At 43.7% G+C, this 25,627-nt stretch overlaps 1 protein-coding gene across 6 annotated transcripts in view; it reads left to right on the top strand.

Moving 5' to 3' along the window:
- The first annotated feature begins 876 nt into the window (after positions 1 to 876).
- Positions 877 to 25,627, top strand: part of shisa4 (shisa family member 4) — a 139,527-nt gene continuing 114,776 nt past the window's right edge. For 2 of the 6 annotated variants that reach the window (XM_059950516.1, XM_059950521.1), the window contains exon 1: positions 877 to 1,031. In XM_059950516.1, coding sequence (XP_059806499.1) covers positions 974 to 1,031 — 58 coding nt within the window. In that variant the 5' untranslated portion in view covers positions 877 to 973. Of the gene's footprint in view, positions 1,032 to 10,590; positions 15,212 to 19,778; positions 19,805 to 25,627 lie in introns of those variants that run through there. The other 4 variants (XM_059950513.1, XM_059950514.1, XM_059950515.1 and 1 more) reach the window with 4 other exon arrangements.

Genomic DNA, 25,627 nt, shown 5'->3' with positions numbered 1-25,627 from the left:
CAAAGGGACGGCAGAGAGCGAAGAAACATTTTAGCACCAGCGACGACGCAGGAATTGCCTTAGGGACTCCAGCTGTAGTTTTTTTCTTCGAGGTTCACTCCCGAAGCCTTCCCATGAGTGGGTACAACCTCAAGGGAGCAGAGGTTTGAGATCAAAGTTTTCCTTTTCCTAGATGAGCCGCTAGCTATCCTGGGCTGACGAGCCCCATCTGCCCGATGCAACGGGCTTTGTGGCACCAGACCTGTAGAGTTCCTCCAGCATTTTGTGTGTTACATTAAACAGCTTTTGCCCTTTCTGTCAGTAGAAACGGTTTCGCCAGATTTAGTATCGAAGCACGCGTGGTGCGGGTGCTGGACTTGATTGTTAGAGGCTATTTGAGACACACGCCATTGGGAGCATTTAATAGGTAGTGGGAGCTTATCCCCACTACCACCTCCAATTATAACAACCTTCAAGAACAGGTGCGACCAAAACTAAACACAATATTTCAAGTGTGGTCTAACCAGGTTTTATAGAGCTGCAATATTATATCACGGCTCCTGAACTCAACCCCTTTGCCTAATGATTGTCAACACCCCACACGCCCTTTCCACCACCTTATCAACTTGCGCAACAACTTTGTGTGATCTGTGGGTGCAACCTCCGCCCCCCCACCCCCCGGGCGGCGCGGGTTCCCGCGGCTGTGCGCGCGCTCGCCCCAGGCATTCCCGGCACGGTGCGGGTTCCCGCGGCTGTGCGCGCGCTCGCTCCAGGCATTCCCGGCACGGTGCGGGTTCCCGCGGCTGTGCGCGCGCTCGCTCCAGGCATTCCCGGCACGGTGCGGGTTCCCGTGACTTGTGTGCGCGCTCGCTCCAGGCATTCCCGGCACGGTGCGGGTTCCCGTGACTTGTGTGCGCGCGCGCGTACGCGTTCCGGTGGCTGTTTACCGCTGCTTGCCGCGGAGCCGCGTCTCTGCTGTAGGGGGGAAGCACCGATGGGACTGGTCCGAGATGGCCGGCCACTGCTGGCGGCTCTCCTGCTCGTCGGAGTAGGTAAGGACAGAACGGCGGCGTAGGCAGGGAGAGATACACGGCTCAGATACAGGCCTTTTGGCCGAGTACCCCAGACGGCTCCTCCCAAAACACTGCGTTCTCTGTATCTCTCCCACCAGATCCCCGCCCCTCCCTCCTCCTTCCACTTTTCTCCTTAAATGTCACCATTGCACCTCCTTAAGTTAGGCAATAATGTACCCGCTCCTTAAATGTCACCATTGCACCTCCTTAAGTTAGGCAATAATGTACCCGCTCCTTAAATGTCACCATTGCACCTGCCTCGAAACACACCCGGAATAGCTTGTGCCACCCTGTAACTGAAGAAGTTAGAGCCTATTTAAATCTTTTCCCCTCATCTGACCTATACTCCCTAGTTTTAGACTCCTCTACCCTGGGGAGAAGACTGCTATCTTCCATATTATCAATGTGTCACATAATTTTAAAGACTTACATAAGGCCACCTCTCCTTATAACCTAGCCTGGCCAACCTCTCACAATAACTCTGGTCCTCTTGTCTTAGCAACATCCTGGTAAGTCTTTTCTTCACTACTTCCAGTTTCTTTCCCCTCCCACCTCACCTGCTTTCCCCTATTAACTAGTAGCTTGTACTCCCCCCCCCCCCCCCATGGATGCTTTCTGACCTGAGTCCTCCAGCATTTTCTGAGTTGTTCTGGAGTTCCTGCACCTGCAGAATCTCTTGTGTTTATCATCCCATTTTATAGTCAGATTTACTCACCACATCAACATTGAAACATACAGTGAAATGGATTGTTTACAATAACAATACAACCTAAGGATGCGTTGGTGGGCAGCCATCAACTGTCACCACAGATCCTGGCACCAACACAGCATGCTTGGCAGAACAATACAGAACACACTGCAGTAAAACAAACCCCTTTTCTCCTATCCACACACCACACACTCTGCTCCAACCCCAGGACAAGTCTCCAGTCTGCAGCCATTAGGTTTCATTGTACAGATTGATCTTTGATCTAGCCATTTAGAGTTACTGTACTTAACTAAAACTGTGCATTGTACTCCCAAGTGCAGCTTCTCCAACAACATATACCAAATATAAACACACGAGATTCTGCAGATGTTGTAAATCCAGAGAGACACACAAAATGCTGGAGGACCTCTGCAGGTCAGGGAGCATCTTTGGAAATGAATAAGTAGTCACCTTTTTGACTGAGTGATCTTCGTCAGGACTGGAAAGGAAGAGAGAAGATGCCACAATAAAAAAGATAGGGGGAGGGGAAGGAAAACTGGCTGGAAGGTGTTGGGTGAAACCAGTGATGGGAAAGGTAAAGAGCTGGGGAGAAAGGGATCTGAGAGGAGAGAGGACAATGGGAGAAAGGGAAGAAGGAGGGCCACCAGGGGCAGGTGAGGAAAAGAGGTAATTAGCCAGAGTGAAGAACAATAATATAATATCCTATGTCCTGTAGTCAGTGCTCTGACCGAAAAAGGCCAGTGTACTAAACACCTTGTTCACCACTCTGTATACCTGTGATGACACTTTTCAACTAACTATGTACATACTCCTGAGTCCCTCTGTTCCATTACTCTCCTTTGTTCTGTACTGTACATAGTATAAGTCCTGTGCTGGTTTGATTTTCCAAAATGCATCATCTCACACCATGTCTGGTTGAAATTCATCTGCCACTCTTTGGTCCATTTTCCTGTCTAGATTCCTCTGTAACCAGCACCACCTTCACTATCACCATTTCCTAACTGTATTTGACATATACATTTGCATGTATTAGGAATTTACCATGATGTGTTGGCATGCCATGCAACAAAACACAACATTCAACAACTATAAAGAAATATATAAAAAATAAAGTTAGAAGTTTAAGTATGAAATTACATGAATATCAACATGTATTTGCAATAGAAACAGCATTATAACAAGCGGTTAAAGTGTCTATGTGCAGTGACTGTGCTAATAGATAGACGGGAGTGGGGGGGGGGGAGCTAACTAGAATGGTTGCCGGGGGGAAGGAAATTTAAAAATGGTTTGTTTTGTGTTAATAGCCCAGTAGAATTTTTTAGAAGGGAGGTTTGGAAAAGGCTGTTTGCTGGGTGTCTGTACTGATTCTTACCTGCCCGCTTTCAAGTCCTGCCAGTGACCTTTTCTGCTGACCTGACAGTTTGCTGTGGTTTTCATATATTGTGAGAAGATGCTGCACCAAACACGATAGTGATGGCTGGGGGTCTGTGGATCCCACTTGGAGTTGTGCTCAGTTCTGGTTGCCTCACTACAGGAAAGATGTGGAAGCCATAGAAAGGGTGCAGAGGAGATTTATAAGGATGTTGCCTGGATTGGGGAGCATGCCTTATGAGAATAGGTTGAGTGAACTTGGCCTTTTCTCCTTGGAGTGACAGAGGATGAGAGGTGACCTGACAGAGGTGTATAAGATGATGAGAGGCTTTGATCATGTGGATAGCCAGTGGCTTTTTCCCAGGGCTGAAATGGTTGCCACAAGAGAACACAGGTTTCAGGTGCTGGGGAGTAGGTACAGAGGAGATGTCAAGGGTAAGTTTTTTTTTACTCAGAGAGTGGTGAGTGCATGGAATGAACTGCTGGCAACAGTGGTGAAGGCAGATATGATAGGGTCTTTTAAGAGACTTTTAGATAGGTACATGGAGCTTAGTGAAATAGAGGGCTATAGGTAAGCTCAGTAATTTCTAAGGTAGGGACATGTTCGGTACAATTTTGTGGGCCGAAGGGCCTGTATTGTGCTGTAGGTTTTCTATGTTTCTATGTTTCTAACTAATCACAATGCAGTTCAAGATTCAGAGTTGTTTAATATAATTTCCAGTACACAAATACACAACAGTACACAAAGGAGAACGAAATATCGTTATTCTGGTTCTGATGCAGGACCAAAAAATACAACAAGATGAAGAACACAACAATAATAAAAAACTACAATAAATACATAAGATAGCTTATTTTACATAGACTGACTGTATGTACATAAAGTGACATTAGATATAGGAGTGTCTGTACATAAGGTATCTCCAACAGGAAATAATAAGTAGTGGTGGTTGGAGGTCTGCAGGGATAGACAATAGACAATAGGTGCAGAAGTAGACCATTCGGCCCCTCGAGTCTGCACCGCCATTCTGAGATCATGGCTGATCATTCACTATCAATACCCAGTCCCTGCCTTGTCCCCATATCCCTTGATTCCCCTATCCATCAGATATCTATCCAGCTCCTTCTTGAAAGCATCCAGAGAATTGGCCTCCACTGTCTTCCGAGGCAGTGCATTCCACACCTCCACAACTCTCTGGGAGAAGAAGCTCTTCCTCAACTCTGTTTTAAATAACTGACCTCTTATTCTCAATCCATGCCCTCTGGTACTGGACTCTCCCAACATCTGGAACATATTTCCTGCCTCAATCCTATCAAATCCTTTAATTATCTTAAACGTTTCAATCAGATCCCCTCTCAATCTCCTCAATTCCAGTGTGTACAAGCCCAATCTCTCCAATCTCTCTGCGTAAGACAGCCCTGCCATCCCAGGAATCAACCTAGTGAATCTACGCTGCACTTCCTCAATTGCCAGAATGTCCTTCCTTAAACCTGGAGACCAAAACTGTACACAATATTCCAGGTGTGGTCTCACTAGGGCCCTGTACAAATGCAAAAGGACATTTGATGGGTTAGTGAGTGGAGGTATTGATCAGTCTTAACTGCTTGGGAAAGGAACTGTTTTTGAGTCTGGTGGCCCTGGCATGGATGCTACACAGGCTCTTCCTTGATGGGAATGGGACAAATAGTCCATGAGCAAGATGTGTGGAACCTTTCATGGTATTGCATGGTATTGAGACCTATCTGTATACATTACCTTGATGGTGTATAGGCTGCTGCCAGTGACGTGTTGGGCAGTTTTGACTACCCGTTGTAGAATCTTCCTACCTGCCACAGTGCAGTTTTCAGTGATGCAGCATGTTAGCATGCTCTCTACTGCACATCTATAGAAAGTCATGAGTATTGATGTGCATAGTCCAGCTCTCTTCGACCTCCTTGGAAAGCAGAGGCATTAGTGAACTTTTTTGACTGTGTTCTGGAACCATGAGAGGTTGTGTGAGATGAGCACTCCTGGAAGTTGGAAACTGCTTACAATTTCCGCTGCTGTGCTGTCGATATAGAGGGGTGTGGGTATTGTGAGTTCTCTTGGTCGATAACCATCTCCTTTGTCATTCTGACTTTGAGGAAGAGGTTATTTGCCTGGCACCAGGCCTCGAGCTGTTTCACTTTCTTGCTGTAGGCTACCTCATTGTTGGTGATGGGCTCCCCCAGCGTCAAGTCATTGGCGAACTTATCAAGGTGTTTGGCCATGGATCATATGTTTGCTCCTCATAATACAAAACTCCTTAGCTGACAGTCATAAATGCTTTGTTGAACTGGTTTTTTGGGACAGGGAGCTGCAGAGGTATTGCTCCATCTTCTCTGCTCAGTGTCTTTGGGTGGTGCGGTAGAGTAGCAGTCAATGTAACACTATCACAGTGCCAGTGACTGAACCAACACTCACCCGGCAAATAACACCTCCCTTGTCCTACAATAAACAACTCAATTTCAGGTTTATTGTCATTCAACTGTACACATGTACCATCATACGAGACCATGTTCCCCTGGACTAAGGTACACAAGAGTACATATAATTCACACACAACACATAAAGTAATACTACTACAAATAAATTAACAAATAGTAAGGTGCGTATATGATAAACTTTGAAAAGTGAAAAGTACAACGCTACTGGTGCCTCATATGTGATGAGACCTGGGTGGCAGAAAGGGCTTATGGTCTGGGGGAAAAAGCTGTTTCCCATCCTAACAGTTCTTGTATCAATGCTATGGTACCTCCTGCCTGATGGTAGGGATTAAAGTGATTGTTGACAGATGGGAGGGATGATTGACAATGCTATGGACCCTGCATATTCAGTGCCCCTGATAAATAGCTCTAATGGGTGGAACACAAGAAATAGGAGCAGGAGTAGGCCAATCGGCCCATCGAGCCTGCCCCGCCATACAATAAGATCATGGCTGATCTGTCTGTAAACTCAGCTCCATCTACCTATCTTTTCCCCATAATCCTTAATTCTCCTACTATGTAAAAATCTATCTAACTATATCTTAAATATATTTAGTGAAGAAGCCTCAACTGCTTCCCTGGGCAGAGAATTCCACAGATTCACCACTCTGGGGAAAAACAGTTTCTCCTCATCTCCATACTAAATCTTGAGGCAATGTCCACTAGTTCTAATCTCACCTACCAATGGAAACAACTTTCCTACTTCTAACTTATCTATCCCTTTCAAAAGAGAAGAGAGACTCCATTGATTCTCTCAGCCATCTTTGCAATCTTTTGTAGGAACTTGCAGTCAGATGTCTTCCAATTCCCATACCAGACTGTGATGCAGCTGGTCAGGACACTTTTGATGAGAAATGATGAAGAAGAGAAGTCCTTTGCACAGCGATTCTTTCCACACTGTATCCCCCTCACAATACAATATCTCCCATCCAAACACTCAAATTCTCTCCATATAATCATCCCTTGACATAGAACATAGAACAGTACAGCACAGGAACAGGCCCTCCAGCCTACAATGTTGCGCTGACCCAATTAAATTAATAATCAAGTGGCCAACTATTATTTTAGACATTTCAGCCCTGGGAAAAAGTACTATCTGTCCATCAGTGCCTCTCATGATCTTATAAACCTCCATCAGATCTCTCCTCAGCCTCTGACACTCATCAAGTTTGTCCAACTTCTCGTTAGCAGTAAATAGCCCCCTCCCCTCAATACACATCCAACCACTGCCCCTGCCAGCTTCACCCTTGGCCAGACTCTGCCCTCATATAAAATCCTGAACCACAAAAACTCATTGTCCACAATGATGCCCCTCCAAACAGACTTTCAACCCTGAGCAACCTAAATGAAGTCCTTCTCCACTCACTTCCTCGCCCTTCATTCAAGCCTTACATACTCACTCACAATTCTCCCCCAGCAACACACACAAAATGCTGGAGGAACTCAGCACATCAGGCAGCATCTACGGAAATGAATAAACACTCGACGTTTCAGGCTGAGATCCTTCATCAGGACTGGAAAGGAAGGGGGAAACATCAGTATAAAAAAAGGTGGGAGGGAGGGGAATGAGGACAAGCTAGAATATGAAAGGTGAAGCCAGGTGGGTGGGAAATGTAAAGGGCTATGGAGAAGAAGGAATCTGTTAGGATAGGAGGGGAGAATGGGAGAAAGGGAAGGAGGAGTTGCACCAGGAGGAGATGATAGGCAAGTGAGGAGAAGAGGTAAGAAGCCAGAGTGGGTAATAGAAGAAGAGGGAAGGGGAAGGGAAAAAATTATTGGAAGGAGAAGTCGATGTTTATGCCATCAGGTTGGAGGCTTCCCAGATGTGTTGCTTCTCACGCTGAGAGTGGCCTCATCATGGCAGAAGAGGATACCATAGGTTGACAAGTCAGAACAGGAATGTGGATAGGAATTAAAAAGGTTTGTCAATGGGAAATTCCACTTTTGGTGGATGGAGTGGAGGTGCTCAACAAAGCGGTCCTCCAATTTGTGTAGGGTCTCAGCAATGTAGAGGAAGCTGCATCAGGAGCATTGCATACAATCGGCTACCTGACACATTCGCAGGTGAAGCGTTGCCTCACCTGGAGAGACTGTTTGGGCTCTGAATGGAGGTAAGGGAGGAGATGAATAGAAAGGCGTAGCCTTTCCGTCCCATTGTAAATGCAGTTATTTCAGCTTAAGTCACTGGTTCCAGAACCAAGTGTTTCACTCAAGAACTGAATTTTAAATTCTGCATTGATGTGATCACTTTTTCATTGGAGATTCTTTACAGTGAGATCATTGAGTGATAGCTCACTGCGTAACAGCAGATTTGAAGTGTCCTCACTAAACAGATTGGTCTAAGAAACCATTCCAAATGTACTCAATGGACATCCACAAAGCCTATTCTTTGATTTCTCCAATATACTCATTAGCCACTTTATTACGTAACTCCTGTACATCTGCTCATTAATGCAAATGTGGCAGCAACTCAGTTCAAATTTCAAAGTCAATCTATTACCAAACTACATACAGTATATGTCACTATATACAACCCTGAGATTCATTTTCTTGTGGCCGTTCACAGTGAGTACAAAGAAGTACAGTAGAAAGATATAACTCAACAAGATGAATAAACATCAATACACAATAGGCAACAAATACAAAAAAAGAAAATAATAATAATACATAATTAAGCAATAAATATCAAGAACATGAAATGTAGAGTCCTTGAAAGTGAGTCCATGGGCCGTGGGAACACTTCAGTGATGGTGTGAGTGAAGTTATCCCCTCTGGTTCAAGAGCCTGATGGTTGAGGGGTAATAGCTGTTCCTGAACCTGGTGTTGGGGGTTCCTGAGACTCCAGTGTCATTGTCCTGACGGCAACAGCAAAACTGTGCATGGCCTGGTTGGTGGCGTTCCTTGGTGATAGATGCTGCTTTCCTGTGACAGCCCTCCTTACAGATGTGGGGAGGGCTCTACACATGATGGACTGGGCTGTATCCTTTACTTTTTGAAGGCTTGTCTGTCTAAGGGCATTGGTTGCATTCAGGCTGTGATGCAACCAATCAATATTCTCTCCACTGCACATCTATAGAAGTTTCTCCAAGTTTCAGATGACATACCAAATCTTCACAAACTTCTAAGAAATTAGGGGCGCTTCCATGCCATGTAAAAGCATGCAGTCATGGTCAAAAGGCTCAGTTGTTGTTCAGGCCAAACATCAGAATGGGGAAGAAATGACTTTGATCATGGAATGATTGTTGGTGCCAAACTGAATTGTTCAACTGTCTCAGAAACTGCTTATCTGCTGGGATTTTCACAGACAACAGTCTCGAGACTGTAGCTACTATTCTAGTAGGCAGGTATTCTACTCTCACTAGTGACCCTGTACACTTACTATTCTGTCTCTCCCTATCAGCACAAATTTGACATCTTCACCTTCTGAGCCATTATCATACCACAAAACTGGTGTAATCTCATTATTTATTAACACCTTTACCCATCTACCTGCATTTAAAAGTTGAATATCCAGCAAAAAATTGATAAAGGTGTACATGATAAGAGACGAGCTGTAGATTGAGTGGACAGCCAGATACGTTTTCTCAGGATGGCAATGGCTGAAGCCAGGGTGCATATTTTGAGGTAATTGGAGGAAAGTATAGGGAATGGGGATATCAGAAGTAGATTTTTTATACATAGAAAATAGTGGGTTCATAGAGCACACTGCCAAGGGTGGTGGAGAGGCAGATGCATTAGAGACATTTATGACAGATGAATGGAGGGCTATGTAGGAGCGAAGGATCAGATTGATTTCAGAGGAAGTTATAAAGCCAGCACATAGTTGTGGGTTGAAGGCCCTGTACTGTGCAATAATGTTCCATGTTCTGTATCCTCTAATGTTTACTTTCCAGCTGTCATCACTTTGAAACTATACCTCTGTGCTGGTCATCAGAATATCCCCACTTATTTCTCTTTCTACCATCAACTTTTCTCTCATTAGGAATAGTGTGTACATTCAAGTAAACAACCTTTCCCAATTCTGACTCAGTTTGCTGGTGCAGTCACAGACATGAACATCAGCTCTCGATATACTCTGGTTATGAAACTTGATCTGTTAACACTACCTCTTTGTTCAAGAAAGCACGGCAGCATCTGAGGAGACTGAGGTGAGAGAGGCTCCCCCCTCCCACCATTCTAATCAATTTTTGCAGGAGCACCATTGAGAGGGTCCTTGCAGCTTGCGTTACCGTTAGGGTTAGGGTTAGGTCAACCCTAACCCTAACCCTAATGCGCATTACCGTTAGCTATGGGAGTTGCAAGGCAAGTTACCACAAAGCCCTAGAAAGGATTAAAAGACTGCTGATAGGATCATCGAGGTTGCTCCTCAACCATTGAAGATGTTTATCAGGAGCACTGGGTACATAGGACCCTTAGCATTGTCAGTAACCCCTCCCATCCATCTCCAAACTCTTTGATCCCCTATCACCAGGCAGTAGGTGCCATAACATTAGGACAAGAACTATTAGAATGGCAAGCAGCTTCTTCCCCCTGGCGAAGACGACTGAACTCCCTGCCACCATCCAGGTCTCATCACAATTGAAGCACCTGTAGCATTATACAGTTTACATCTTAACTTATAACATACATGCACCTTATTGGTTGTTAATTTATTTGTGGCATTTAAGTCTGGTGGTCCAGGTCTGTAAAAGAAAACCAGGAATGACTTGTGGAGGGCTATTTCAAGGGGTAAGAAACAATTCCAGGAGAGGTTGGAGAAGACATCGGATGCACATCGACTCCAGCGGGGTTTGTGGGATATTACTTCCTACAAAGCAAAACCCAACATTGTGAATGACAGTGTTGATTCAGATGAGTTCAATGCCTTTTATGCTCACTCACTTCGAAAAGGCGAATAAAACCACAGCTGAGAGGGTCCTGGAGGATCCGATGACCCTGTGATCTCTGTTTCAGGAGGATGAACCGTCACAAGACAGCAGGGCCCGATGGAGTACATGGTAAGACTCTGAAAACCTGTGCCAATCATCTGACGGGAATATTCAAAGTCATTTTCAATATCTTACTGCTACAGTTGGAAGTTCCCACCTGTTTCTAAAGGGCAACAATCATACTAGTGCCCAAGAAGAGCAGAGTGAGCTGCCTTAATGACCATCATCCAGCAGCACTCACATTTACAGTAATGAAATACTTTGGTCGTGGCCAGAATCAACACCTGAAACCTGGACGCACTACAATTTTCCAATCGCAACAATAGGTCTACAGCAGACGCCATCTCAGTGGCTTTCCACACAGCCTTGGATCACCTGGACAAAACAAATACCAGTGTTAGGATGCTGTTTATTGACTGTAACTCTGCATTTAACGCCATCTGCAGTGGTGATGGAACAGTTACAGAACCTACAGGCCTCTTTACCTCCCTCTGTAACTGGATCCTCAACTTCCTAACCAGAAGTTAGGAAATGGAAATAACATCTCCACCTCACTGGCAATTACACTGGCATTCAACAGGGATGTGTGCTTAGCCCACTGCACTACACTCCACACCCATGTCTGTGTGGCTACGCATAGCTGAAACTGCATCTATAAATTTAGACCATATGAGATAGGAGCAGAATTAGGCCATTCAGCGCATTGAGTCTGCTCAGACATTGCTAATCCTGGATCCCACTCAACACCATATATCTACTTTTTTGCCATATCCTTTGATGCTCTGACCAATCAGGAATCTATGAACTTCTGCCTTGAATATACCCACAGACTTGGCATCTACCGCAGTCTGTGGTAGAGCATTCCACAGATTGACTATTTTCTGGCTAAAAAAACTCCTCCTTACCTCCAGTGTCCCTGACAACGACACCTACAAGAAGCGCATCCAGCTGCTGCTCCTAACAAACCGCATTAGGGAACTGGAGCAGGAGCTGGATCACCTCCGGATCATTCGGGAGAATGAGGTGTTAATAGATAGTCGTTTCAGGGAGGTAGATACGCCAAAGGTGCAGGGCACAGGTAATTGGGTTACCGTCAGGTGAGGGAAGGGCAGGCAGAGCAGGGCTCCCCTGTGGCCATTCCCATCAACAGGTATACCGATTTGGATACTGTTGGGGTGGATGACTTACTTGGGACAAGCTGCAGCAGCCGGATCTCTGGCACTAAGTCTGGTTCTGCAGTGCAGAAGGGAGGGAGGAAGAAGAGGAGAGCAGTAGTGATAGGGGACTCCATAGTCAGGGGTACAGACAGGTGATTCTGTGGTCATGACAGAGACTCCCGGATGGTTTGTTGCCTCCCGGGTGCCAGGGTCAGGGATGTCTCTAATCGTGTGCACAGCATTCTGAGGTGGGAGGGTGATCAGCCAGATGTCAAGGTACATATCGGTACCAATGACGTAGGAAGAAAGAGTGAGGAGGTCCTGAAGAGTGAGTACAGAGAGCTTGGTAGGAAGTTAAAAAGCAGGACCTCGAGGGTAGTAATCTCCAGATTGCTGCCTGTGCCACGTGACAGTGAGGGTAAGTGCAGGATGCTCTGGAGGATGAACACATGGCTGAGGATCTGGTGTAGGGGGCAGGTTTCAGATTTTTGGATCATTGGGACCTCTTCTGGGGCAGGTGGGACCTGTACAAGAGAGACAGGTTACGCCTGAACTACAGGGGGACCAATATCCTTGCAGGAAGATTTGCTAGTGCTATTGGGGAGGGTTTAAACTAGATTTTCAGGGAGATGGGAACCAGAGTGCCAGAACAGATAGTGCAGTGGGGGTGAAAATAAATGACATTAGAAGTTCATGCAAAGTCAGAAATAGAAGGGTTGTGTATGGTGGTAATAATCTTCTGAGGTGTGTCTATTTCAAGGCGACGAGTATTGTGGGGAAGGCTGATGAGCTGAGGGTGTGGATAGCACCATAGAACATTACAGCACAGAAACAGGCCTTCTTGGCTGTGCCAAACCATTTTTCTGCCTAGTCCCACTGACCTGCACCTGGACCATATCCCTCCAAACCCCTCTCATCCATATACCTGTTCAAATTTTTCTTAAATGTTAAAAGTGAGCCCCTAGAAACATGGATTGACATGTGGAATTATAACATCACAGCCATTACTGAAACTTGGCTACAGGAGGGGCAGGACTGGCAGCTCAATGTTCCAGGGTTCCGATGTTTCAGACGTGATAGAGGCAGAGGGATGAAGGGTGGGGGTTGGCTTTGCTAGTCAGGGAAAATGTTACAGCAGTGCTCAGGCAGGACAGATTAGCGGGCTCGTCTACCGAAGCCATATGGGTGGAGCTGAGAAACAGGAAAAGTATGACCACATTAATGGGGGTTGCATTATCAACCACCCAATAGTCAGTGAGAATTGGAGGAGCAAATCTGCAGAGAGATAACAGGCAACTGCAGGAAACATAAAGTTGTGATAGTTGGGGATTTTAATTTTCCACATATTGATTGGGACTCCCATACTGTTAAAGGTCTAGACGTGTTAGAGTTTGTAAAATGTGTTCAGGAAAGTTTTCTAAATCAATATATAGAGGCACCAACTAGACAGGATGCAATATTAGATCCATTAGGAAACGAGTTAGGACAAGTGACGGAAGTGTGTGTAGGGGTACACTTTGGGCCCAGTGATCATAACACCATTAGTTTCAACGGTCATGGATAAAGATAGATCTAGTCTTCCACTTAAGGTACTAAACTGGAATAAGGCCAAATTTGAAGAAATGAGAAAGGATCTAAAAAGTGTGGATTGGGACAGGTTGTTCTCTCGCAAGGATGTGATTGGTAAGCGGGAGGCCTTCAAAGGAGAAATTTTGAGAATGCAGAGTTTGTATGTTCCTGTCAGGGTTAAAGGCTAAGTGAATAAGAATAAGGAACCTTGGTTTTCAAGGGATATTGGAAATCTGATAAAGAAGAGAGAGAAAGATGTATGACAGGTATAACAACAAGGAGCAAATAAGGTGCTTGAGGAGTATAAAAAGTGCAAGAAAATGAGGTTGCTTTGGCAGTCAAGGTGAAGGATTTTCCTAAGAGCTTCTACAGGTACATTAAGAGCAAGAGGTAGTAAGGGATAAAATTGGTCCTCTTAAAGATCAGATTGATGGGCTATGTATGGAACCAAAAGAAATGGGGGAGATCTTAAATTTTTTTTTGCATCTGTATTGACTAAGGAAATTGGAACTGAGTCTATGGAAACAAGGCAAACAAGTAGTGAGGTCATAGAACCTATACAGATTAAAGAGGAGAAAGTGTTTGCTATCTTGAAGCAGATCAGAGTAGATAAATCCCCAGGACCTGATAGAGTATTCCCTCGGACCTTGAAGGAGACTAGTGTTGAAATTGCAGGGTCCCTGGCAGATATATTTAAAATGTCAGTATCTACGGGTGAGGTGCCAGAGGATTGGAGGATAATTCGTGTTGTTCCGTTGTTTAAAAAAGGCTCTAAAAGTAATCCAGGAAATTATAGGCCAGTAAGTTTGACATTACTAGTAGGTAAATTTTTGGAAGGAGTACTAAGAGATAGGATCTACAAGTATTTGGATAGACATGGACTTATTAGGGAGAGTCAACATGGCTTTGTGCGTGGTAGGTCATGTTTAACCAATCTATTAGAGTTTTTCGAGGAGGTTACCAGGAAAGTGGATGAAGGGAAGGCAGTGGATGTTGTCTACATGGACTTCAGTAAGGCCTTCTACCAAGTCCCGCATGGGAAGTTAATTCGGAAGATTCAGTTGCTAGGTATACATGGTAAGGTAGTAAATTGGATTAGGCATTGGCTCAATGGAAGAAGCCAGAGAGTGGTTGTGGAGGATTGCTACTCTGAGTGGAGGCCTGTGACTGGAGGTGTACCACAGGGATCAGTGCTGGGTCCATTGTTATTTGTCATCTCTATCAATGATCTGGGTGATAATGTGGTAAATTGGATCAGCAAATTTGCTGATGATACAAAGATTGGAGATGTAGTGGACAGTGAGGAAGGTTTTCAAAGCTTGCAGAGGGATTTGGACCAGCTGGAAGAATGAGCTAACAAATGGCAGATGGAGCTTAACACAGACAAGTGTGAGCTATTACACTTTGAAACGACAAACCAAGGTTGAACATACAAGGTAAATGGTAGAACATTGAGGAGCGCAGTAGAACAGAGGGATCTGGGAATACAATACCTAATTCCCTAAAAGTGGAGTCACAGGGTCGTAAAGAGAGCTTTTGGTACATTGGCCTTTATAAATCAAAGTATTGAGTTTAAGAGTTGGAATGTAATGGTGAGGTTGTATAAGACATTGGTGAGACCGAATTTGGAGTATTGTGTGCAGTTTTGGTCACCTAATTACAGGAAGAATATTAAGAAGGTTGAAAGAGTGCAGAGAAGGTTTACAAGGATGTTACAGGGACTTGAGAAACTGAGTTACAGAGAAAGGTTGAATAGGTTAGGACTTTTTTCCCTGGACCGTAGAAGAATGAGGGGAGACTTAATAGAGGTGTATAAAATTATGATGGGTATAGATAGGGTGAATGCAAAAAGACTTTTTCCACTGAGGCCAGGGGAGAATAAAACCAGAGGACATGGATTAAGGGTGAAAAGGGAAAAGTTTAAAGGGAACATGGGTGGGGGGGGCTTCTTCACACAGAGAGTAGTAGGAATGTGGAACAAGCTGCCAGTTGAGGTGGTGAATGCAGGCTCACTTTTAACAATTAAGAAAAACTTGGACAGGTACATGGATGAGAGAGGTATGGAGGGATATGGTCTAGGTGCAGGTCAGTGGGACCAGGCTGAAAAATGGTTCAGCACAGCCAAGCAGGGCCAGAAGGCCTGTTTCTGTGCTGTAATGTTCTATGGTTCTACCTCTGTTCTAAAGGGTCGCCCCTGTGTCCTCTAATTCTCGATACCCCCACTGTAGGATACATCCTCTCCACATCCACCCTATCTACTCCTTTCAACATTTAGTAGGCTTCAATGAGATCCCCAAGCATTCTTCTAAATTACTGTGATTACAGGCCCAAAGCTGCCAAAAGCTCCTTGTAAGTTAATCTCTTCATTCCAGAATCATCCCCATTAGCCCTCTCTGGACTCTCTCCAAAAACAACACATTCTTTCTGAGATAAGGGGCCAGAACTTTTGACAATACTCCAAGTGTCTCATATAGCCTCAGCATTATCTCCTTGCAGTAAATTCTGCTTGAAATAAATGCCAAGTTGCATTTGCCGCCTTTAGCACAGACTCCATCTGTAAATTAACCTTCTGGGAGTCTTGCATGAGGACTCATAAGTCTCTCTGCACCTCTGATGTTTGAATCTTCTCCCCATTCAGATAATAGTCCACACTATTGTTCCTTTTACCAAAATGCATTATCATATATTATTTGTTGATGATACAACCATGGCCTTTTGCCAGAATTTCTGATGGTAACGAAAGGACGTACAGGAGTGAGATATACCAATTAATTGAATGATGTCACAGCAGCAACCTTTCATTCAATGTCAGCAAGACCGAAGAGCTGAGTGTGGACTTCAGGAAGGGTATGGCGAGGGAACACAAACCTGCTAATTAAATTTGCCAATGACACTGCATTGATTGGCCTTATCTCAAACAATAACGAGGTGGCCAACAGGGAAGTCATCTCTCTGACACAGTGATGTCAAGAAAACAACCTCTCCCTCAATGCTGCAAAAACAAAGGAGCTGGATTACAGGAGCATTAGGGACGGGCTAACCCCTAATGACGTCAATGCATCTGGGGTTGAGAGGGTAAATAGCTTTAAGTTCCTCGGCACCCACATCACCGAGGACTTCACGTGGTCTGTACTCACCAGCTGTGTGCTGGATAAAGGCAGAACAGCACCTCTTTCACCTCTGATGGTTGAGGAAGTTTGCTATGGGCCCTGAAATCCTTAGAACTTTCTACAGGAGCACAATTGAAAGCATCCTGACTGGCTGCATCACTGACTGATATGGGAACTGTACCTCCCTTAATCACAGGACTCTGCAGAGAGTGGTGCGGACAGCCGAGCACATCTGTAGTTGTGAACTTCCCGTGATTCAGGACATTTACAAAGACAGGTGTGTAAAAAGGGCCCGTAGGATTATTGGGGACCCAAGTCACCCCAACCACAATCTAATCCAGCTGCTACCATCCAGGAACTGGTACCGCAGCATAAAAGCCAGGACCAACAGTCTCTTCCAACAGGCTATCAGACTGATTAACTCACACTGATTTGAGTGTATCTCTATGTTACATTGACTGTTCTATTTATTATAAATTACTATGATTTCACATTTAAATGGAGACGTAACATAAAAAATGTTACTACTCCTCATGTATGTGAAGGATGTAAGAAATTAAGTAAATTCAGTCCTCAAAGGGGGATTTGAAGTGGGAGTTTCAAGTTCCTGGGTGTCAATATCTCTGCGGACCTAACCTGGACACAACATATTGATGCAGCTGTAAAAAAGGCAGGACAGAGGCTATATTTAATAGGAGTTTGAGAAGATCTGGTTTGTCAACTAACCCACTCGAAAACTTCTACAGAAGTACTGTGGAGAACATTCTGACTGGCTGCTTCACCATCTGGTATGGGAGTGGGGTGGGAGCACTACTGCACAAGATCAAAAATAAGTTGCAAAACCTTGTAAAATTAGTCAGCTCTGTCATGGGTATCAGCCTCAGTAGTACCCAAGACATCTTCAAGGAGTGATGCCTTAGGAAGGCAGTGTCCCACTCTGCATGCTGTTACCGTCGGAAGGAGGTTCAGAATCCTGAAGGCACAAACTCAGCAATTCAGAAAGAGCTTCTTCCCCTCTGTCATCCGATTCCTAAGTGGACTCTGAACCTCACTATTTTTTTATTTCTGTTATTTTGTACTAATTTTAACTTTATTATTGAAGACTTATATATGCTTAATGTAACTCTGTATTTCCCTCTGTACTTATTCATCATGTATTTCATGGTACTGCTGCCGTAAAGTTAACAAATTTCACAACATATGTTTGTGTTATTAACCTGGTTCTGATTATGTGTTGTGTGTGAATTATATGTACTGTGTTGTGCACCTTGGGGTACAGTTGAATGACGATAAACTTGAACTTGTATAGAAAACATGAGAAATTCTGCAGATGCTGGAAATCCAAAGCAACACACACAAAATGCTGGGGGAACTCAGCACATCAGGCAGCATTACGGAAGTGAATAAACAGTCAACTTTTCGGGCCACGACCCTTCTTCAGAACTGGAAAAGAAGAGGGAAGATGGTAGTATGAAAAGCAGAGGGAGGGAAAAGAGGATAGCTCGAAGGTGATACATGAATCCAGGTGGGTAGGAAAGGTAAAGGACTGGAGAGGAAGGAATCGCATAGGAGAGGAGAGTGGACTGTAAGAGAAAGAGAAGGAGGAGGGGACCCAAGAGGAGGTGATATGCAGATAAGTGAGAGGTCAGAGTGGGAAATAGAAGAGGGGAGGGAGAGGGAAAAAATCATATATTCACTTCCATAGATGCTGCCTGACCTGCTGAGTTCCTCCAGCATTTTGTGTGTGTAGCTTGAATAGTTAACTGGAATCAGGATCTGTCCCAATTAAATTAGAACTAGAGTTTTGTAGGCAATCCTGTTACTTAATGGTGAGCTGCCTCTAATGAAGAGACGGTTCAGGTATGTGGAGGCAAATTCCCCTGAGGAACCAAAAAAGAACAAACAAGTTGAGATCTTCCCGGCTCACTAAGGAGAAACAGAGGAGAATAATGCTTAAAAACAAACTGCTTGTGATGGTCTGTGCCAAGTTAAAAATGCCATTTAGAACTCAATCATTACCAAAGAACAAGAGGGCAAGTAGAAGGAGATGTAAAAATGCATACGAGTAAAGATTAGTTGCCAAAATACATTCAGTGCCCACCTTATGAGGTACCTCCTGCACCTAATAAAGTGGCCACTGAGTGTATGTTTGTGGTCTTCTGTTGCTGTAGCCCATCCACTTCAAGGTTCAACATGTCCATTCAGAGATGCTCTTCTGCACACTACTGTTGTAGCACGTAATTATTTGAGTTACTGTTGTCTTCCTGTCAGCTTGAACCTGTGTGGCCATTCTTCTCTGACCCCTCTCATTTACAAAGCATTTTTGCTCACAGAACTGCCCACTGGATTTTTTTTTTTGTTTTTCACACCATTCTCTTTAAACTCTAGAGATTCTTGTGCTCAAAAATCCCAGGAGATCAGCAGTTTCTGAGATACTTAAACCATCCCATCTGACACCAACAATCATTCCATGGTCAAGTCACTTAGGTCACATTTCTTCCCCATTCTGATATTTAGTCTGAACAACAACTGAATCTCTTGACCATGTCTGCATGCTTTATGCATTGAGTTGCTACCATATGATTGACTGGTTAGATATTGAGCAGGTGTATCTAATAAATTGGTCACTGAGTGTGTGCCACCATACATCACTTTGAGACTCATTTTTGTGCAGACATTTACAAGAAAATAAGGAAAGAGAATAAAATTTGAGGGAAATCTATATAAAATTAAAGATAGACAAATAGCCAATGTGTAAAAGAAGACAAAACTGTCAAAAAAGTTCTGTTGTTCTGATATTTCAGATCTTAGTAAATTTTTGTAAGTGGAATCTTTCAGTCATAGAATGAAAGAAATGTGTAGTGATTCGTCAGGTGCCACAGTAATGTAGTGGTTAGCATGTCACAATTACAGCTTGGGGCGTCAGAGTTCCATCCTAGTATCCTCTCCAAAGAGTTTCTGTACGCCTTTCTGTTGGAATGTGTGGGTTTTCGCCAAGTGCCCTGGTTTCCTCCCACAGAACAAAGATGTACTGCTAGTAGGTTAATTGGTTATTGTAAATTGTCCTGTAGAGTTAGAGTTAAATTAGGGTCATTGGAGGGTTGCTGGGTGGTGTAACTCGAACTGCCAGAAGGGCTTATTCAGCACTGTGTCTCTAAATAGATCAAATAAAATATAGTGCATTTGAATTTCCAAAAGGCACTCAACAAGCTGTCATAAAAATTGCAGAAATTAGGAGCCAAGTTATTGGAGGAAATGTGTTGGTATGGATTGAAAACTGATACATAGCAAGCAAATGTTGGACTCTCTTTCAGACTGGAAAGCTGCAAGTGGTGGAGTACCCTGGGGATAAGTTCTTGGCTTCAGTTTCTTTAGTATTTACAATCCAGAGGATGGAACAAATGTAAGATCCAGTTTTGCTACTGATTTAGAAATAGGCAGAAGGGCATGTTGTGATTAGGATACTGCACTTCTGCTAAAGAATACTGATGGATTGAATGATTTGGACAAAAACACGGACAAATTAATGATTGCTTAATGTCATTTCCAGTACACAAATATAAAGGAGATCGAAAAAATTATTACTCTGGCTCCAATGCAGCACAAAAACACTAAGATAAAGAACACAATAATAATAACAAACATAAAAAATATAAATAGACAAGATAGGTTATATACATAGACTGATTGTATGTTCGTATAGTGGTGCTTGGCACAGGAATATCTGTACACAGGTGACTCTGACCAGGAAATGATGGAAGTTGTGGTGATGGAGGTTGTTCTGGGGGGGTGGTGTTAGTGAGTGGAGGTGTTGATCAGTCTTATTGCATGGGGAAGGTAACCACTTTTGAGTCTGGAGGTCCTATTATGGATGCCATGTAGCCTCCTTCCCAATGGGAGTGGGATAAACAGTCTGTGAGCAGGGTAGGTGAGATCCTTCATGATGTTACTGGCTCTTTTCCAGCATGTTTCTGGATGTATGTCCTTAATGGAGGGTACTTTGGTACCAGTGATGTGTGGCACAGTATTGACTATCTGTTGGAGTGCCTTCCTGCCCACTGCAATGTATTTTCCAGACTACAGCGATGCAACTTGTTACGATGCTTCCTGAAGTGAGTTACACCTGCATAGTCCAGCTCTCCAGCCGCTTAGAAAGTAGAGGTGTTGTAAATGGAGTTTAATGCAGGCAAGTGTGAGTTCATGCATTTTGGTAAGAGAAATCAAATGCTGGATTATTATGGAAATGGAGAGAGACTGTTGATAAATGAAGTTCAAAGGGGTTGAGGTTTTTGAATATATGAATCACAAATCATTAGCAACCAGTTGCAGGAAATAATTAAGATGACAAGAGCATGTTGACCTTTATTGTGAAGGGGTTGTAGTTTAAGAATAGAGAGATGTTGTTACGGTTGTAACAGGGTATGATGAAGTCAGATTTGGAAATCTTGCCTTGGTGCCTTTGGATATAGTAGCATTGGAGGCAGTCCAAATGTTCAAAAGGCTAATTCCTGGGATTCGAGATGGTCAGAGAAGGTTGACGAGAATGATGTTGGGAATGAAAGTGGTTACACATGAGGAGGGTGTTATGCTCTGGGTCTGTACTAACTGGAGTTCAGAAGGATGAAGGGAGAATCTCATTGAAACCTATCGAATATTGAAAGGCCTATATAGAGTGGACATGGAGAGAATGTTTCCAACAGAGGGCACAACCTCAGAATACAAGGACATCCCTTTAAACAAAGATGAGAATGAATTTCTCTGGTTAGGGGATAGTGAATCTGTGGAATTCATTGCCACATACAGTTGTGGAGGCCAAGTCAATGAATATATTTAAAGTGTAGTTTCTTGATTAGTCAAGGTGTCATAAGTTACAGGAACAACCAGGAGAATGGGGTTGAAGGATAATAAATCAGTCGTGATGGAATGACAGGACAGTGTCAATGGGCCGAATGGACTAATTTTGCTCCTATATCTTATGGTCTTATGAGGTGCTTGCCCTATCTTGAGAGGCTATACCATTTGGGCCTGCATTTCATGGAGTTTAGAAGAATAAGGACTCCTGAAGGACTGTATTGTTTTCCATAGATTCAGCCTGGTCTGCTGAGTTCCTCCAGCATTTTGTGTATGTTGTTCCAGTATTACAGAGAATTACAGAGGCATGAAAGAGGAGTTGGTCAGAATTAAATGAAGAAGAACACTGGCAGTGATGACAGCAGAGCAGCAATGGCTGGAATTTCTGGAAGCAATTCTGAAGGTACAGGGTATATACATCCCAAAGAGGAAGAAGTATTCTAAAGAAAAGATGACACACCCTTAGAACCATAGAACCATAGAACATTACAGCACAGAAACAGGCCTTTTGGCCCTTCTTAGCTGTGCCGAACCATTTTTCTGCTTAGTCCCGCTGACCTGCACCTGGGTCATATCCCTCCAAGCCCCTCTCATCCAGATACCTGTCCTTCTTAAATGTCAAAAGTGAGCCCGCATTCACCACTTCATCTGGCACACTCCCACCACTCTCTGCGTGAAGAAGCCCCCCCCCCCCAATGTTCCCTTTAAGCTGTTCCCCCTTAACCCATGACCTCTGGTATTTTTCTCCCCTGGCCTCAGTGGAAAAAGCCAGCTTGCATTCACTCTATCTATACCCATCATAATTTTATACACCTCTATCGAATCACCCCTCATTCTCCTACGCTCCAGGGAATAAAGTCCTAACCTATTCAACCTTTCTCTGTAACTCAGTTTCTCAAGTCCCAGCAACGTTCTTGTAAACCTTCTCTGTACTCTTTCAACCTTATTAATATCCTTCCTCTAATTCGGTGACCAAAACTGCACACAATACTCCAAATTCGGTCTACCAATGCCTTGTACAACCTCACCATTACATTCCAACTCTTATAATCAATACTTTGATTTATAAAGGCCAACGTACCAAAAGCTGTCTTTACATGTGAAGCCACTTTTAGGGAATTATGTACCTGTACTCCCAGATCCCTCTGTTCTACTACTCTCCTCAGTGTCCTACCATTTACCTTGTACGTTCTACCTAGGTTTGATCTTCCGAAGTGCAATACCTCACACTTGTCTGTGTTAAGCTCCATCTGCCATTTGTCAGCTCAATTTTCAGCTGCTCCAAATCCCTCTGCAAGCTTTGAAAACCTTCCTCACTGTCCACTACACCTCCAATCTTTGTATCATCAGCAAATTTGCTGATCCAATTTACCACATTATCATCCAGATCATTGATATAGATGGCAAATAACAATGGACCCAGCACTGATCTCTGTGGCACACCACCAGTCTCAGGCCTTCACTCAGAGTAGCAATCCTCCACTACCACTCTCTGGCTTCTTCCATTGAGCCAATGTCTAATCCAATTTACTACCTCTCCATATATACCTAGTGACTGACAATGAGAGAAGTCAAAGCCAACATAAAAGCCAAAGAGAGGGCATATAATAGAGCAAAAATTAGTGGGAAGTTATAGGATTGGGAAGCTTTCAACTGCCAACAGAAGGCAACCAAAAAAGGCATTAAAGAGGTAAAGATGGAGTTCGAAAGTAAACTAGCCAATAAAATGAAAGAGGATACCAAAAATTTCTTCAGATACATGAAGTTTCAAAGAGAGGCAAGAGTGAATGTAGGACCACTTGAAAACAATGCTGGAGAGGTAGTAATGGGGAAAAACGAAACGGCGGGTGAACTGAATAAGTATTTTGCAACAGTCAGTGTGGAAGACACTGGTAGCATGGTGGGAGTTCCAGGTGTCAGGGGGCATGAAATGTGTGAAGTTACCATAACTACAGAGAAAGTTCTTAGGACACTGAAAGGTCTGAAGGTAGATAAGTCACCTGGACTAGTTGGTGTACACCCCAGAGTTCTGAAAGAGGTAGCTGTAGAGATTGTGGAGGCATTAATAATGATTTTTCAAGAATCGCTATATTCTGGAATGGTTCCAGAAGATGTCACTCCACTCTTCAAGAAGGGAGAAAGACAGAAGAAAAGAAATTATAAGCCAGTTAGTCTGACCTCAGTGGTTGGGAATATGTTGGAGTCGATTATTAAGGGTGAGGCCTCGGGGTTCTTAGAGGCACATGATAAAATAGACCATAGTCCGCATGGTTTCCTCAAGGGAAAATCTTTTGGAATTCTGAAATTACAAGCAAAATAGATAAAGGAGAATCAGTTGATATTGTGTACTTGGATTTGACAAGGTGCCACACATGAGGTTGCTTAACAAACTACAAGCTCATGGTATTACAGAGAAAGACTCCAGCATTGATAAAGCAGTGGCTGATTGGCAGGAGGCAAAGAGTGGGAATAAATGGAGCCTTCTCTGGCTGGCTGCCAGTGACTAATGGTGTTCCACAGGGGTCTGTGTTGGGACCAATTCTTTTTACATTACATATCAATGATTTGGATGATGGAATGGATGGAATTTCTTACAGAGTTTGCAGGTAATATGAAGATAGTTGGAGGGGCAGGTAGCTTTGAGGAAGTATAAAGGCTACAGAAGGACTTAGACAGACTAGGAGAATGGGCAAAGAAATGGCAAACGGTGATGCACTTTTGTATAAGAAATGAAAGAGTTGACTATTTTCTAAATGGAGAGAAAATACAAAAGACTGAAGTGCAAAGGGACCTAGGAGCCCTTGTGCAGGATTCCCTAAAGGTTAATTTGCAGGTTAAGTCTGTGGTGAGGAAGGCAAATGCAATGTTAGTATTAATTTCAAGAGGACTAGAATATAAAAACAAGGATGTAACATTGAGGAATTAAGGAGATTGAGAGGGGATCTGATTGCAACATATAAGATTATTAAGGGATTGGACAAGATAGAGGCAGGAAATATGTTCCAGATGCTGGGAGAGTCCAGTACCAGAGGGCATGGTTTGAGAATAAGGGGTAGGTCATTTAAGACAGAGTTAAGGAAAAACTTCTTCTCCCAGAGAGTTGTGGGGGTCTGAAATGCACTGCCTCGGAAGGCAGTGGAGGCCAGTTCTCTGGATGCTTTCAAGAAGGAGCTAGATAGGTATCTTATGGATAGGGGAATCAAAGGATATGGGGACAAGGCAGGAACCAGGTATTGATAGTAGATGATCAGCCATGATCTCAGAATGGTGGTGCAGGCTCGAAGGGCCAAATGGTCTATTTCTGCACCTATTGTCTATTAAAACTTTATAAAGCACTGGTGAGGCCTCACTTGGGAGTATTGTGACTGGGTTTGGGCCCCTTACGTTAGAAAGGATGTCCTGAAAGTTGAGAGGGTTTGAAGGAGGTTCACGACAATGATTCCAAAATTGAATGGCTTGTTATATGAAGAGCATTTGATGGCTCTGGGCCTGTATTCAATGGAATTTAGAAGAATGAGGGATAACCTCATTGAAACCTGTTGAGTGGTGAAAAGCCTTGATAGAGTGGATGTGGAGAGGATGTTTCCTATGGTGGGAGTGTCAGACCAGAGGACACAGTCTCAGAATAGAGATGCATCCTTTTAGAATGGGGATGAGGAAGAATTTCTTTAGCCAGAGAGTGGTGAATCTGTGGAATTCTTTGCCGCAGGCAACTGTGGAGGCCGATTCTTGATAGGTAGTGCATGAAAAGATACAGGGAGAAGGCAGGAGATTGGAGCTGAGAGGAAAATTGGATCAGCCATGATGAAATGGTGGAGCAGACTCGATGGACCAAATGACCTAATTCTGCTCCTTTATCTTATGGTCTTAAGGGTAGCCTTTGTAACACCTTATTCAAAATCTTAAGGGGTTTGACAGGAAATGTGTTGAGATGTTTTCGCTGGTGGGAGAGGTACAAACAATGGGATACAGTTACAAAATCAAGGGCAGTCATTTAAAATGGGAGTGAATAGAAAAGTCTTCTGTGAGCATAGTGAATTTCTGAAATTCTCTGCTCCTAGGGGTGGTATAAGCCAGTTCATTGGATATATTAGACCATAAGACATAGGAGAAGAGTTAGTCCATGCAGCCTATCCACTCTGCTCCGCCATTCTATCATGGCTGATCCCAGATCCCACACAACCCCATACACCTGCTTTCTCGCCATTTACTTTAATGCCCTGACCGATCAGGAAACAATCAACTTCGGTCTTAAATATACCACTGACTTGGCCTCCATTACAGTCTGTGGCAAAGCATTCCATAGATATACTGCACTCTGACAAAAAAAATCCTCCTTACCTCTGTTCTGAAGGTTCTCCTCTCAATTTTGAGG

Source organism: Hypanus sabinus, chromosome 25 (genome assembly GCF_030144855.1).
Source record: "Hypanus sabinus isolate sHypSab1 chromosome 25, sHypSab1.hap1, whole genome shotgun sequence".
Lineage (NCBI taxonomy): Eukaryota > Metazoa > Chordata > Chondrichthyes > Myliobatiformes > Dasyatidae > Hypanus > Hypanus sabinus.
The sequence above is the reverse complement of the archived record's forward strand: the minus strand, read 5'-3'. Positions and strand labels throughout refer to the sequence as shown.